Source organism: Botrytis sinoallii, assembly GCF_014898435.1.
Source record: "Botrytis sinoallii strain Bc 23 chromosome Unknown BSIN_028, whole genome shotgun sequence".
In the NCBI taxonomy this organism is placed as follows: Eukaryota; Fungi; Ascomycota; class Leotiomycetes; order Helotiales; family Sclerotiniaceae; genus Botrytis; species Botrytis sinoallii.
Genome location: NW_024066055.1, coordinates 196,004 through 212,439, shown reverse-complemented (window position 1 = coordinate 212,439; position 16,436 = coordinate 196,004). Strand labels below are relative to the sequence as shown.

Below are 16,436 nucleotides of genomic sequence, written 5' to 3'. Positions count from 1 at the left end.
ATGAATGCGATCAGTGCGATCGGGACAAAGCGTTGGTAGGGTTTTGGAAATAAAATAAGAAATAAAGTTGTAATAGTTTATTTGAAAATGATACAAATTATTAAGGTACAGATAAAGACTTATATTATATTATAAGAATAAAAAAGCTATAAAAGAATGAAGCCCTACTTATAGAAAATAGGGCACACTAATATGCTATGCCTGAGGCACGAAGACAACTACAGATTATGTAGTTGGCGCCGTGACAAATTATTAATTTCATTATTATAATTATAAGAATTGCAACTAGTTATAATCTTATTGAATTCCTATTTGAAGTTTAGTCTAAACCACCTCGAAAGATCTCTAGCCACTTCCACGTGACCCTAGAGGCAGCTCCCGTAACACTCTCTTGATTCATCTTATTTAGCTTTGTTATTCTGCCTTTATTATAGATGCTAGTACTCATTATCCTCTTTATAATCCTTTCTATACCAATTATAAAGCCCTTCTCATTCCAATTATATATATCTCTTAGTTGTATATTGTATTTATAGTTACTTTTATTAATTAAATTAAAAAAAGAGGGGTATTAATAAGAGTGTTTTAGGTAATAAAGATCAATAATAATAGAAAATAGCTCAAACCAGATTATAAAAGTAATCAAATATAACAATATTATTGGCTTTCACACGCAAATTATTAATACAACGGAGATATCGACTTTTAAGATGTATTGAATGCCTCTTGACAAAATTGCTAATCTAATTCTTTCCTACCTTTTTATCTAAAATCTCTTCTGCAAGATTTCTGATTATATAGTTTATAGAAGGGATAGATCTCTATGTTAGCTTATTGATTTGATTAACTAAAATCTTCTTCTGATTATTAGAAAGCGCTTGTTTCGTATCAAAAAGGAACTGTTTTCTTAAGATAGTTTTATCTCTATATTGCCGGAAGAGTGTGGATCGATTAATTTTAAAGAAATTAGCTATCTGGATGTATTTAGGAGCTTGAATTCTTTTCAAATAATCTAATGCAAGTTCTATACAAGCCTCTAAAAACATATCATTGATGTTTGAAGCTATAATATTGATATTTTCAAAGTTGTGCACGTAGTAGGGATATGCACATAGTGGGGAAATCGGTTAGCCTGGAGTGGATTTTTAATCGACCCGGAATACGGGGTTGCTAAAGCTTATTTAAATAAGCTTATTCGCAACCACTGGGTAAGTATTTTCTTGTCACTTTCTTTTTGTTTCCAGTTTTTTAAATACAGAGATTTTGTCAGTAATTTATCGCATGTTGAGAAGTGTCTCGAAATTTCACTCAATTTCATTATTTAAGATGGGTAAGTTTGACGAGAACTACCTACGCATACTACTTCCAAAATATTGACCAAATCGTCTTCAGGTTACTCGGAGATTCCATGTCAAATCTGTGGTGTTAGCTTTAACATAGGACGAGATCGGACTCCAGATGAAATTGATGACGAAAGTGCTTCCTGGTATAATCCGGATGGAGGTTACAAGGCGGGGGAGGAAAATTGTGGTACTGAGTATGGATGTTTGTTCTATCGTACAGCATTGATTCCAGAACAGAATGGAGAGCACAATATGCAAAATAATCTACCTTTCTATGAAGATAACACACCCATGGTTGAGGATGACAATTTGTCGTATTCTTATGAAAGTGCATCGGATGATGAGCCTTTGGAGTATGATTCAGACTCGGATGGGGGTTCCTCCAAAGACCATGTTTTGGAAGCATCTTCCACAATAGAAGATCGCCAAGACGCCCAAATAGGCAGTGAAATGGAAGTTGATGACTACGACGGTGATGGTAATCTCGACTCAGATGAGGAAACAAAGCTATATCACGAATGGTTGTCGAAATTCGATCAACACAAGTTACCAAATCCTCCAAGAGTCGAGAAGATCATGATGACTAATGAAGAAGCACAAAGTGTGCAGTGGGAGAATAAATTTACACATCTACCAGGCCCCAAATGCTCAGGAAGCAAAGCATACAATGGCAATCTCATCACTGCTCAAGAAATGAGAGGGTGTACCACGGCACAATGTCTCGTTTACAAGGATCATGACTGGAGTCCTAGCCCTGATGACGAAGACTTTGAACTCGAGGGGGATGTCTTTCTTTCCGGTCTTGGTGACCATGTACCTTCACGGGACATGGGTTACGTCGTATTAGCGCCAGCCCGCCATGGACTAGATAGCGATGTGCTCGCAGATACTATGATTTGGCAAGTAGGTCTTTTCAATTCTTCATAATCTCAAACAAAGGAAATTCTTCCATCAATTCTAAGAATTAGTCATGTTCTCATGGTCAGACTGCAGCCGAGAATATTGAATATTCTATTCACACACCGTTATCTTAAGAATATAGGTTTTGAAAACTGATGTCATGATCTACAGGTGCCTCCAAATACTCAGGAAGTGGCAATGCCATTTCATCCAACTTGTCTCGAGGTCTATAAACATGCATCACGGCTAAGTTTCAATCAGACTTCTATTCAAGATTTAATGAAGTGGCGCGATAAAGAGTCCTGCTACAGATATGACACTAATTTTCCTCGCGATCGCGCTGTGCGTCACTGCAGTGAACAATGGTGGAACCATAGTCTCGGCACAGAATGGCTCGCCGCAAATCCTGTCTTCATACCAGCTTTGCGCTCTGTCTTTCAATCAGCAATAACCACAAATTCACATTTCTCCCTCAGCTCGCCAGCCTTCCCTATCCGCCCTTCGAAACCCCGACCCCGACGGTCCCCACGTAATGATTATCGGGATCCATTCCTCAAGCTGTCTCAAGAACTTCAAGATGAGATTATATTGTATCTTCTATCTAAAGATATTGCCTCCATTCGTCTCGTATCCAGGGCTTTTACTCAACTTTCTCAGGGGTTCTTTTATAAACTTGTTGTTTCTGAAATGCCTTGGTTGTGGGAAATATACGATTTCACACCTCCATCTTTCTGGGCTACAGTTTCTGGGGCGGACCTCAAGTCTCGTGAAAAAAGACGAACAGAGCATAATGAGCAGTTAGTGGCATTGCGTTCACTTATTTGGGAAGAACTTCCCGAGCTGTACGATGAATGGAAAGCTGCTGAGCCCGTGTTTGATGAGAAAATTGAGGGAGCGTTGAAGACGGGGTTTGAGGATGGGGTTAATACGAAGAAATTAGATTGGTATCAGTTGTATTTGGGAATTACTAAAGGATTCAAGGAGGGAAGATTGAAAGGGCTACAAAACAGAGAGAGGATTTGGAAGGATGTGGAGGAGATTATACGAAGAATAAAGAAGTATGAGGAAACGGGATGAGCTGTTGCAGAGAGAGGTCATTACTGCTAGTACTTTATCACCTTACTTTGAACACGTTTCCATTTTACACAAGAGTTTGTATATTTTAAAGTTTACAACAGAAAGTTTTTTGTGTGTAAACTATAGAGAAGATTTCGGGAAAAGTTTTTCTCAAGTGGTCTGACGGATTCAGAAGTGTATGGTATATAAAGTGTTTGAAGGTCCGTATAATATTGAACGGCAAGCGTGCTTATTGGTTTGTTAAGACATGAGTCTCTCGTTCATCAATGAAGATTCATCGAGAAAAGCAAACATAGATCCAAGATACAGCTCAAGTTGTGTGCCCCCGAACATGGTATTTTTGTACTTTCTGTAGAAAATATTGTCACTCACGCCATCGTGTTACAAGACAAAGTTGAGGATAGAGTGAAGGTGCATAAGGAGATAGGGTTTAAGGGAAATGTTCGGCAGTTTGATTTGACTTTTGGAATACGACGGCAATGCAAAAGAGTTGTCATCTACCCCACTTCGTTGGCATGCAAAGAGGATTGAATGTGGAAGGTGCAACTTATTGTCTCAACTCATAAATACCCACAAAATCTTTTTCCCTGGTTTATTCATTGCAACTCTCCTAGGTAAATATCCTATCAAAAATTTTCCTTGGCTGAAGAAAATTAAGCGGCGGTTATGGAGAGCAGATCATTCTGGATCTGGACACAAAGCAGGGTCGTTCATGCTGCCCCTTCATTTTTCGCTTATGAATACAATCTGCCTTGATCGAGAAACTAGATTTATTACTGGACAGTACTAGGATAAGAGCCATTAATGCGGTTTACATGCGAGATAAGTATCAAAGATTCGTCCAAAAGCTAATTTAATTGTCACCCACATGATGCGTTGTGATATGGTGCTCGGCATCCGTACTCCAACAACTGAACAATCTTGTACAGACCCAGAAAGATCTGCGAACCTTCAATACGATACAATGTAACATGTCGGGACGTATAAGTATCATTGATTCTCTTTGTTCGAACAGAAATACTTCGTTTTCATTACCATTCGCACAACTTCAAAGCATGGATACTACTAAGGATTCTCAGTGGAGGTATTCAACTTCATCACATATTCCTCTATCAGTACAAATAATTGTAATCTCTGCGGTTCTTACTTCTCTATGCTGTGCCTTTCAGCGTCTATACTTCCATCCGCTGTCCAAAATTCCAGGACCAAAGCTAGCTGCCGCAACATCCTGGTATGAATTTTATTACAACGCAATTCGAGATGGAACATATATCAAGACTTTTGATAAAATGCACAAAGAATACAGTCAGTCTATCTTTTCTACTCAAGGCTCCCGTTTGGCTAAATAGCACCCTCAGATTCTTCGGTCGTCCGAATTGCTCCCAATCATGTCCATGTCAATGATCCGGAATTTTATTCACAGTAAGCACCTGAGGTAAACAACATCGAACTGTGGATATTGAGTCATTATAGGATGTTCAACAACAGAACAACTTATCGAAAGGACCCAGATTTTTATAAGCAGATAAGCCTGTCCGAGTCTCTTCTTTCCATACTAGACCCACACGAACATCGTCTACGGCGACAAAAAGTCAGATCTATATTCTCGTCAAAAGCTGCAGATTCGATGGCACCAGGTATTCTCGCAATCACTCAGGAAGCGGTCAACGTCATGATTAAGCGTGGAGAAGAGAAAAGACCTATTGACATGCATCGACTCTGTCGCTCCATTTCCGTTAGTCACTGCTATTATAGTTCAATATTATTTTCCCCCTCTTCTCACACGAATCATCATGCTAAGACTTGAGTAACAGGCGGAAGTAATATTTAAAATACTTTTTGACAAACGTCAAAATCTCTTAAGCTCACAGGAAGAGCAACCGGAATTATTGGCAAGCATGGATGCCTTCTTGAACAATTTTTGGATATGTAAGATTTCTCACCCACTTCTCTGCCTGCTCACGTTCAGTCGATGTCTCTCTTGGGTCTTTTCTCTAACCTTGATTTTGTCGTCTCAGTGAAAGCATTCCCGGTCGTTACGTGGTTGGCAACAAACCTACCTGATTCGCTAGCCCAGAAGACAGTTCCCGGATTTAAAGATATTAGAGATGTGAATACACTACACTTTCTTTTTCATGCCTTTACTTCCTATACAGTGTTCTTCATATCTATTCATACTCATCATGTTTTTTCTTAGAAATGCACAAAATGGGCCACAATGGCTGTTGCACGACAGAAATTACGCGAAATCACCAAAGATGACTCGTCAAATACCTTCTTCGATCTTCTTCTCGCTTCAACTCCCGATGAACCGCGTTCCGAAGTTTCCATACCAGACTTGTCAGACGAGGCGTTCTTATTCGTACTTGCAGGGACTGACACTACAGGAGCTACAATTGCAAATGCTTTATACTATATTCTCTCTTCACCATCCGTTTCTTCTAAATTGCTAGACGAACTAACTGCTAACGGTATTACATCGCAAGAAACTTTTGATTGCAGCCGAGTTCAAAGATTACCATATCTGGTAAGTAATTCGTTCGCACCTGCGCGAAAATACATCAGATGAGAATTTTGATGCAGGAGTTTTGCTAAAATATTAAAACAGACGGCAGTTATCAAGGAAAGTATGCGTGTTCATACTTTGGTGCCAGGTTTTCTTCCGCGTATTGTACCCGATGGGGGGGTAGTTATAGATGGACATTTCATACCAGCAGGTGTACGTATACACTTTTCCTAATAGCCAGAGTGGAAAGACTATTAACACGCGCGAAAAACGTATAGACAGCCATCACACAAACCCTTTTATCACTTCATCACAACGCGTCTATCTTTCCTTCGCCCGAAAAATTCGACCCCGAACGATGGGTTAGGGACGAAGAGAAAGTATTAGAAAAGTATTTCGCTCCATTTAGCAAAGGTTCAAGAGGTTGTCTTGGCAAGAAGTAAGTCACTTTTCTCTTCCAGAATGACAGAGTCGATCAGCTTGCTAACTGAATATTTAGTCTTGCGATTGAAGAAATACATATAGCACTTGCGCTTTTCATTTCCCGGTTCGAATTGGAGCTCTATGAGACAGACGCTAGAACTATGGAGTGGGTAGATCGTGCAAATGCGAGTAATAGATCGACCGTTAAGGTGCTTGTTAAGCGCGATAGATGGGCCGATAATTAGTGATATGCTTGAAGTGGCTGAACTTCTTCGACGAAGAAGTCAGGCTGGAAACAACCTAGAAACAGCAAAATCATATCAGCTCTGCTAGCATATACTTCGTACACCTAGTATGATCAAATTGAAGAATGAAACTAAAAGGATTTGTAATCAGATTTGCCGTGAATTCGCTACGTGGTTGATATTGATTGAATTTTGAATGATTTATAAGAAAGCTCCAGTTGAGTTTAATCCGTCTGCAACAAATAGAATATTGTGAATCAAAACTAAAGTATTTTCTGAATATATCCTGCGCAGCACTAGATGTTTCTTTGGACAGAACGAATCCATGCGGGCGTTCATTGGCAATGTGATCAGGCTGAGCCTCAATAAGGCTCCCGATACCAATAGCGAAGTAAATTCCCGGCGACCATCCTTCCATAACCAACGCTGCAATGACAGATGCATACGCATGGCTAAATCCACCAGCGTGTCCATATCGCATGATATCAGCAAAGTGATTACAACAGTGATGATCCATATAACTCAGAAAAGTGGCTTCCTCTATCTGCCCGGTGCGAAGAAGGAGTGGAAGAACAATTTAGTAGTCGATGACGGATGCTGGGATCAGTTCAGATTTGACGGCGTCACAAACTGTTGTTTGGAGCATAATTGAACCTTTGTGTTCGACTTTCTTTACCCGGACGTGATGTGAATAGTCTTGACGCGGAATAGATATCACTTTGGCGTCAGATAATGTCCTCGGCGTGAAATCCGAAGCATAGCAATCGGCGAGATTTCCAATTTGGTAAAGATCCAATTGCTGCGCAACTGAGCAGTTATCATAGGCCAGAGAGTAGTAGCGTCACAATTCATGGCGGTGGTTAGTGAGCTGTCGGATACGGGTTCCGACAATGCCATTACGCACCACACGTCGCTCTTCTGAGTCAAAACTCGCGCTTAGCATCCACACCGTCTGTTCATAGCATTTTGTCAGGTCTTTAATTGTCAATGATCCTCGAGTGAGCGCAAAAATGGATTGATTGCACTCCTGGTAGCGCAAGTCAGGTCCGAGATCAATCCAGTCATTGACTAAACCAGCCAGCACCATGTCGTCGCGCCCATTAGCTCCAATGGAATATGACAAGTAATGCGAATAGCCAGCTGAATCTAAAGCTTTGACATCTCGCCAGATATCTCTATCTTCGTGGATCCAGACAGTACGTCCGTCTGTATCATGATTGAGAAATTCCGATTTGTGTCTGCGCTTCAGGTCAAAGAAAGCCATTGAACAGAGCATGTGTGATCTACGAATTTGGATCTCGTCTGAAAGTTTTGGCATGTCCCAAATTGCTGCCATCTCTTTCCTTAGTGGTGATAAGAATTGAGCACCAGCCTGATCTTGGTTGTATTCGCAAAAGAAATTATAGTCCCCAATAGTAAGATAATCCTGGCGCCAATCATCAAAGACATACATCAACAGGGATATTGACCAAGTTGACATGAAAACAGGATAATTGGCAACGCCTTTCAATCTGAACTCATCCATTACCTCTGCATAAATCGGAGAAGGATAAGAGACAGCTTTGGATTTGGTGCTGTGACCACTATTAGCTCCCATCCAAGCTTTTTGAAGCATCACACCAAAAGCGTCGCTTTGGACAATAGTAACTGGCTGAGCCCACTTGGGAAAACCCTGCTACCATGGTTGCTTTTATCCAGCGGCTTGTTCGAATTGGCTCGTTGTCGAACAATTTCTCACAACGAATCAATTGCCAATTGCGTTCGAATTCCGCAACCACGAAATCATTCCTATTGTAGTTTGCCAGGCTGTGTTATGTGCATCCAGTTCGGAGTTGCGTGGTTCTGGCAGCATGAGTACGCGTGCGCTGAAGAAAATAGAAAAGGTAGAGATCCCAAAATTCGCATGTTAGTTTTGAGAGCAATTTCATGCACTAACAGGATTCTGAGCTCTTCTGACAACCCACATGTACCTAGCATAAGGTTGTTTCTTTCGATTATCGGAAGGGTTATGCCTTATTCGAAGGGTCCAACGGGAGATGATCTCTTACACCCCTCTAGACTAGATGGGTTGAGGAAGGAACTCCCTCCAGTTTATCCATACCTTCTGCCGCCTTTTGGCAAGAGCTTCAAAATTTGGCTTGCTTCTGTGATTTTCTGTTCAATATTACCGTGTGAACTCAGCAAACTGAGGTACACTTTCATGGATATGAAATTATATATAGTAAGACGACTCGCCCAGTATGCCTGGTGGAGTATGTTCTTCAATGAAAGTAAAGCGAACCTCGAAATGAGGCGGTTTGATGCAAGAACTACCCTACTAAATGCTTCTCTTCATAGTTAAGATGACTGTCACTAATATATCTCAGTCTGAGGTGTATATCTTCAACATTTATCAAGTGTGAATCTGGGAGGTGCCAAATTATCCGCAGTAGGAAAATCTATCTGACCAATCGCAAATATGTTATCAAGACAAAAAGAATGATATAGAGTCATATATTATGGTTTGGATCTACAAGAAACTATTCCCAAATCCCATTCTCAAGCCGAAGAATTTTAAAAGTAAAGAATTTTCATAGCGTGATTACTATCATTATACTAAGTAGTAATGAATAACCATCCCTTTAATTCCATGTGCCCACCAACCACCATCTACCCAAGATCGGCCCATTGTATACATCTGTGTAAAATGACACGTTGTATTAAAGTATCCATGGTTCACGTCCACGCGAACAATTTCCACTATATCCCAAATCCTCAAATGTTCAATTAACCTTTTTATCACATCCTCTAGCTCGTAGCATCAAAACTGACGGGGGTACTGGCTTGTCCTGCAGCCGCAGTATCCAACTTAATGTTGTTGGCCAACTTTGTCTGTTCGGGTGCGGGATCTCCAGCCTTTCCTTGAGCTACCTTGATTTGAAGAGCAAGGACTTCGGCGGTGAGTTTGAGAACCTTGTTCTTGATTTTGCCGTTCTAGAGTTTATATTAGTTGCTGTTATGTACTGTAATTATATGACGGAAAATGGATGGGAAAATATACCTGAAGAGCAGTAGCAGCATCACCATCAGCGGCCGCAATGGCTGGGTTGAATCCACCAACTTCAGCATCCTCAGCAGCATCATGAACTCCTTGAATGATCTTAAGATCAGATGCGGAAACAGCAGCGAGATTGTTCATATCGATACCGGTAAAGAGTGCATTGGCTTCATCTTGAGCGGATCCGGCAGTTCCCGCGGAGATTTGGAAATCATTGTATGCCGAAGAGGTCAAAACACTTCCGGCTGCAGCCGTTGAATTTGAGCTGGATGCTGCCGATGTGGCTGCGGCAGTTGAGGAAGCGGCGGATGCCGCTGCTGTGGCCGATGAAATTGCGGAGGAGGATGCCGCGGCGGCCTTTTCCTTCTTAGGAAGAGGAGAGGCGTTAACGACAGAGAGGAAGAGGACAAGAGCTGGGAGGGAGAAACGCATTTTGATTGGTTTGGTTGGTTGATTGGGTGTTATAAAGGATGGATAGTTGAAGTAAGTAGTAGTAAGTGAATGAAACTCGTAATATAAATTTTGTAATATAGAATGAATGTATTAACAGTTCAATAGACAGCACAGCTGTTGTAGAAAGTATTAGAATGAATGTGTGTAGTGAAGGTGAAGAAGATGATGATGATGATAATGAAATAGAAATGTATTAAGGAAATATCTGGTGATCTTATAGTTCTTGATGCCGACGCTTTTTTTGCTTACTCTTCCTGATCTCAAAGGTTATTTTGACAGGCACAATACATCTGATCTCCTAGGATATGACATCAATCCCTACGATAAAGGCGTCTATGTACAGAATAGCGGGGAATGAGACGCCCAGTACATCTGAAGTAACATATCTTGCCAGGATCAATTGATCAAATCTGACATCTTCAAACTCGTCCGAAGAGCACTTGTCACTCATCAGATAAGATCTCAAGCCACTAGGCCAACAAAGAGCAAGAATTAAACCTTAAAGTAACGTGAATTGGGATGCTATAGGTGGAATTTTGAAAAGGCATTGAAAATAGATCCGTCCCATCTAACTTTTTACCGGTTACTAACATACCGAGTTTCATACTTGAGATGACACTCCGGACTTAGGACGAAGGGGCTATTTTTGATGTTCTTGGCGGTGGTCGAGCGTTTGGGCCTGCCTGATGACAATCGATTTGAGCTGTTTCAGACTGAGAAATCGAAGGATTTCGAAACTCATAAAGTCACTTCAGGTATGGTTGTCTTATTTTCTTGCTTCATCATGAATACAACCTAGAGAGTTGGTGTTTTGAAGGTTAGAAATAGCTTCGCATGATTTTCTAGGATGTGAGTTCTCTTGGATTGAGCTGAAATTTCCCTCTTCAAATCACTGACATGGTTACAATTTTCCCGCCTTGAATCTTTCAAGTCGTGTCCATCCCACATGATAATCGTGTATATTCAGACCAGCATGCACTTAGTAATGTTGGATCGTATATGCATCCATAGGACGACGTCGGATATTTATCTTTGACATGGAAGATTTGCAAGAAGATTTGAGATTTTCGGTGAACGCTTAAGATGAAGGGGCGTGGCTGATTCGGCAAATCAAAAGGTGGTGTGGCTGTAATCCACGTGACACCTCTCTCTCTCTCTCTGATCTCTCGAGATTCAATTCCATACACATTAATTTTTGTCTTTACCACTTGAATCAAAACAGCTAGAATCACAAACGAGAAAGTGTTCATATCACAGATATTATGAATTCTAGACTGAAGAGTCGTCGATTCCTTCGTTTGACTTGTGAAGATTACTTCAATGAATCCTCGGGCAGCTATATCGGTGTCCACGGGTAGCAATGAGTCGAATGATTATAAACAGATATATAGTGTCACTCCTTTGAGATTTCGACCAGGAATGGGACCTCCATCATCATCTTCGCCATCCTCTCGTTGAAACAAAGTTTGCGCTTTTTCTTCGGTTTACCCCGATCATATTCCTCACGAATTTCTCTCTTTACTAGAACGGTAGGATAGGCCGTTATTCTAATTTTGGCTTCGACCATGGACTTTAATAACAGGTCTACCTTTCAAACGACTTTTCTTTCCTCGGCCGATGTAAAGATTCGAGATCTTGTGATACCCGGGGAATAGAGTCGGATCACACTGCGATCATTCAAATCTAATATCGCTCCGAGTTCGATGTCTTAGCGCATTAGCTTACCCGGCGCTCTTCCCAATTATGGTCCGTTCAAGGACGAAATACTATCACAAGTGGTCAGGCGAGTACAAGATGGGACCTTTCGAATGTCTGATAGTGATCGGGCTATTTCGTGAATGACATATTTCATGGTGAAAAGATATGCTTTTCCAGACACATGAGTTACTTTGTTACTAAATATTGTGCAATGGGTTGCTTATGAAATTGTCAACACATTTAATTTGCTCGAATTTCCATGATGAATACCGATAGAGGTAGTGATGCCTTGTCTTCTCGTGGGATTTGGGTGAGATAAATTGGAGAAAAGTTGGAACCTAGCGTGCGGTAGCATCGAAAATATTCGCTCGGGGAGAGAACTGACTCCTCACAGGGCAGGACGTCAAATGTTTCAAAAATCAACCACGCATGGCTGGAAAATTCCGTCACCGATCCATGGATAAAGTCGTGTGTATGACCTATACGAAATGTATCTTGAAGCGTCACTCTTTTGGATGACTGACATTTCCCTAACTCTTTGTCAAGTTTGTCGAGCAGTGCATCGATCAGTTCAATGTTGGATCACCTCCCCAGATCTGTGGACTTCTCCGCGGCAATATCATATCGAAGCAGGGCTGGTGGAATCTGTTTCCCTGGGATTTTTTCCCCCAACCCGTGAACACTGTTAATAAGCAGTCTATAAATGACGACAGACAAGAAGAGAGGGTAGAAGAAATGAACATTGTTAGGCTACCTGAAGATCGACACTACGACCTCGTATGAAAGATCTGTGATCCGACCATGGCCAATTCTGTCCTCTGACCCCATGGGTATTCAAGTTGAAGGAATGAGTATACGCGAATATATGTTGTGCAGTTTAGACGTCGAACACGCTGGGTAACTTGCCTAAGGGGCGTTAGCACTACTTGAGTAAGCCCTGGAGCATTTAACCTTTATTTTTTCATACTAGGGACAACTTGGTTGAAGTTCCAATTTCAAGGGCTGAAAATCATCATCAAAACCAAATTTTTGGAGTATGATGAATCCTAATATGGCCTCACAAATGCCTATTTGGTAAATTTCCCTGCCCTACGCGAAAAATGTCCTGAATTCGTGAGAATCCACCCTCATGCTTGGTCCTTACCGGTATTAGATCCTGTTGGGGTATTAGAATTATCTCGGCAGTTGTTAAGAACCCGGAACACGATGTTATCTGCATCTAGTTTGCGGTCAAGAACTCGCTCCATTTAGTAGTCATAGATATCGTCAATTCCAACGCGAAAATAACAAATACTTTTGACCTCAGATAAGATTAATTTTCCGGAAACAATCTTCCGCTAACACACACTTGGCATTCGCTATGCTCTCCACTCCCTTGATGCAAATCTTTCTTCCTTGCACAAGATTAGAAAAGCTTTTCTGAAGCCAAGAGCCAAGATCTGGGGATCGTTGGAAAGTTGCTTTTTCATCTGGAACATTTGCCAATCCCACTCCGCCTAGATAAGCAGGAATTCGACAAGCTCCAACGGCGGAGGGTGGACGTGAACTATAACGGATATACCACTCTCTCCTTAACTCCTTAATTCGGGACCGAACCCTCGAAGTTCTGGTACAAAGAGTTCATTTTACATTCTTAACTCCGCCAAACGTCGGGACCGAATACTCAAAAGTTCTAACTCCGGGCGTGATTCTTGAAACTAATTGTGTCTCTATATTCAATTTTTCGCCTTTGACAGGCCAATAATGTAGTTGCAAGCAAATATCCAATCCATAGCCAATTGTACAGATACATCGGACACCGAAATCACTACACCTCATCAGACGAAAAACTGACAAGGAAAAACGTCCCAAATTGAAGAACTTATTGGGAGCTCATCCACGGTGAATTAAACATCGGCACAGGATAAGCAGCGAAGTCCGATAGAAGCGCCCTTTTGAATGTCACTGACATAATAACTGGAGAAAAATGTGCTTATCTACCAATCAAACCCTCATTCCTTCAAAAACAAAAGAGATCTAGAATCTATGACGAGGGTCCACCATAATTCCATTTCTGAGGAGGATTCAGAGTGGAACTCCGCATTATTCTACCATCGGAGTAGTTTTGATGGCGGGTGGAATCGTGCTAACGACTAATAAATTGGTTGGTCTATTACTGTGTCTAACTAGCTAATGATTAGTCTATTAATGTTTGCAGATTGTTTACGAAGTATATATATAGTAATGATTGATGTATCCTGCTTTCCATTTACGTCGTTTGACTCTGCAGGCACTGGACGGCGAAATAATCATAATTAAGATACAACAACAGAAATCCCCTATTCTCGTCTCTTCTTTTACAACGCTTAATACATAGAAGCTTGACGAGAGTTAATATCAGATCATCGAATTGGCTAAGAAATTGGACGACACCAATAGAAGTTTACAAAAGTATCCGAGGACTTGGTTGAATACATAACATAGTACACGTCCGACAGCGCCAAAATGGCAGGTGCTACTTCAACCGAGACGAACGCTGTTGATCGAACAGTTAAAGCGCAAGAAATACCCACACAATCCCCTACCCATCAACCCTCACCCGATTCCCGCGCATCGACCGTCGCAACTCCAGAAGATAGCGAAAAGGAAGTCATTGACTCCGAAAATCATACCTCAAATCAAAGTAGCGTCGATGTTACCACCACTCCCAATGCTGCGGCTCCTCCTGGGCCCTCTCCCCAAGATCCAGAGGCTTCGCGCACGAAATTGCAAACGACTATTATCATGCTGTCACTCTGCGCATCGGTTTTCCTCGCCGCTCTCGATGTCTCGATTATTACCACTGCTCTCCCTACTATCTCCGAACATTTCCATTCAAACGCTGGATATACTTGGATCGGTTCCGCCTATTTATTGGCGAATGCGGCTTCTACACCTTCCTGGGGTAAATTTTCAGATATATGGGGACGGAAACCGATTTTGTTAATAGCGGCTGGAGTATTCTTCATTGGGAGTTTATTGGCAGCAACGAGTGTTAGTATTGGGATGTTGATTGTGGCGCGAGCAATCCAGGGAATTGGCGGTGGAGGATTGATTATTTTGGTCAATATCTGCATTAGCGATTTGTTCAGCATGAGGAAGAGGGGTGCATACTTTGGATTAATTGGAATGACTTGGGCTTTTGCTAGTGCGATTGGTCCTCTGCTGGGAGGTGTATTTACCCAGAAAGTTAGTTGGAGATGGTGTTTTTATATTAATGTGAGTTTTTACACTGAATTTCAATGTTCTCCTGTGGTAGATTTTTCAAGGAATTCGAATACTGACTGGAAATGAACAGTTACCGATTACGGGAACAGTCGCAATCGCACTTTTCTTTTACCTTCATCTCGACAATCCAAAAACACCCGTCTGGGATGGATTAAAAGCTGTAGATTGGTTCGGAAGTTTACTGATTATCGGTGGTACACTTATGGTCCTCCTTGGCCTGGAATTCGGAGGTGTCACGAAACCATGGGACTCAGCTACGGTCATCTGTCTGATCATCTTCGGAATCGTTGTTGCCGGTCTTTTCGTGCTCAACGAATGGAAATTCGCTCGATATCCAGTTATGCCTCTTAGACTCTTCAAACATGCATCTAATGTCGCGGCTTTGGGCGTCTGTTTCTGTCATGGATTCGTCTTCATTTCAGCTTCTTACTATCTCCCGCTTTACTTCCAAGCTGTTCTTGGCGCTACCCCTCTACTTTCCGGTGTCTATTTACTACCATTCGCTCTCTCTCTATCTTTGACGTCCGCGATAACTGGTGTGTTCATTAAGAAAACAGGCAAATACCTCCCACCCATCTATTTCGGTCTCGTGGTCATGACACTCGGATTCGGTCTATTCATCAATCTTCCTCGCAAGGCTACTTGGTCTAAAATCATCATTTACCAAATCGTCGCCGGTATTGGTGTAGGACCTAACTTCCAATCTCCACTTATCGCTCTACAAACCTTGGTCAAGAAAGCAGATATCGCGACCGCAACCGCCACATTTGGATTTACTAGAAATCTAAGCACGAGTATCAGTGTGGTGGTTGGAAGTGTAGTATTTCAAAATGAAATGGAGAAAAGGAGTGCGGAATTGATTAAAGCTCTGGGAAGCAGTGTGGCATCGGAATTGAGTGGTGGAAGTGCGGGTGCCAGTGTGGACATTGTCAAAGGTTTACCAGCTCCTGGAAGAGAAGTTGCGAGGGATGCTTATTGGGGAAGTTTGAGGATTATGGTAAGTTATCTTCCGAGAGCCATTCAACGAGAGGCTCCTATCAAGTAATGAGAAATGCTAACTGGAATATAGTGGATCATATACGTAGCATTCGCAGCGCTGGGTTTGGCAATTAGTTTTGCTATTGGTCAACATGTGCTCAGTAAAGAACACGAGACCACGAAAGTGGGATTGGTTGAACAGGAGAAATTAAGACTCGAAGCTAAGCAGGCGAAGAAAGCGACAGATGTAGAGGCTGGAGTGCCGGTTGTACAGGCAAATGGAGAGGGAGAGAAAGCTCTTTCTTGAGAAAACTGCAGGACAGAGATTCTTTTTTATGGGAAAAGTCATTTATTGCATGGCGTGCTTGGACCTTGGCCTGCATTCCAGAGTTGGAATTTGCATTTTAGACTAAGGTTCGGATGATACCCATACGATATTGATTACGGAAATATGCGCTTTGGGACGGGTTGGATAATTGGGCATTTATGATTGATGGAAACGTATTATATACATATACTGTTAGAATTTT

At 41.6% G+C, this 16,436-nt stretch overlaps 5 protein-coding genes across 5 annotated transcripts; 3 read left to right on the top strand and 2 right to left on the bottom strand.

The window, feature by feature from the left end:
- Positions 1-1,326: 1,326 nt before the first annotated feature.
- EAF02_010910 (uncharacterized protein) lies at positions 1,327-3,533 on the top strand (the record flags this gene model as incomplete). Its single annotated transcript, XM_038906958.1, has 3 exons — positions 1,327-1,330; positions 1,393-2,246; positions 2,415-3,533. 3 exons carry the CDS (start codon positions 1,327-1,329, stop codon positions 3,318-3,320), a joined length of 1,764 nt encoding a protein of 587 aa, XP_038753248.1. The 3' UTR covers positions 3,321-3,533.
- Positions 3,534-4,375: 842 nt separating this feature from the next.
- Positions 4,376-6,494, top strand: EAF02_010909 (uncharacterized protein; the record flags this gene model as incomplete). The annotated part of the gene is made up of 9 exons (XM_038906957.1): positions 4,376-4,625; positions 4,679-4,742; positions 4,794-5,055; positions 5,135-5,249; positions 5,339-5,430; positions 5,518-5,847; positions 5,929-6,039; positions 6,105-6,265; positions 6,326-6,494. 9 exons carry the CDS (start codon positions 4,376-4,378, stop codon positions 6,492-6,494), a joined length of 1,554 nt encoding a protein of 517 aa, XP_038753247.1.
- A 577-nt stretch (positions 6,495-7,071) lies between these two features.
- EAF02_010908 (uncharacterized protein) lies at positions 7,072-8,176 on the bottom strand (the record flags this gene model as incomplete). The annotated part of the gene is made up of 3 exons (XM_038906956.1): positions 7,072-7,301; positions 7,374-8,068; positions 8,115-8,176. The coding sequence occupies 3 exons, from the start codon at positions 8,174-8,176 to the stop codon at positions 7,072-7,074; spliced, it is 987 nt and encodes a 328-aa protein (XP_038753246.1).
- Positions 8,177-9,281: 1,105 nt separating this feature from the next.
- EAF02_010907 (uncharacterized protein) lies at positions 9,282-9,963 on the bottom strand (the record flags this gene model as incomplete). Its single annotated transcript, XM_038906955.1, has 2 exons — positions 9,282-9,467; positions 9,535-9,963. The coding sequence occupies 2 exons, from the start codon at positions 9,961-9,963 to the stop codon at positions 9,282-9,284; spliced, it is 615 nt and encodes a 204-aa protein (XP_038753245.1).
- Positions 9,964-14,166: 4,203 nt separating this feature from the next.
- Positions 14,167-16,213, top strand: EAF02_010906 (uncharacterized protein; the record flags this gene model as incomplete). The annotated part of the gene is made up of 3 exons (XM_038906954.1): positions 14,167-14,919; positions 14,999-15,925; positions 15,998-16,213. The coding sequence occupies 3 exons, from the start codon at positions 14,167-14,169 to the stop codon at positions 16,211-16,213; spliced, it is 1,896 nt and encodes a 631-aa protein (XP_038753244.1).
- Positions 16,214-16,436: the final 223 nt, after the last annotated feature.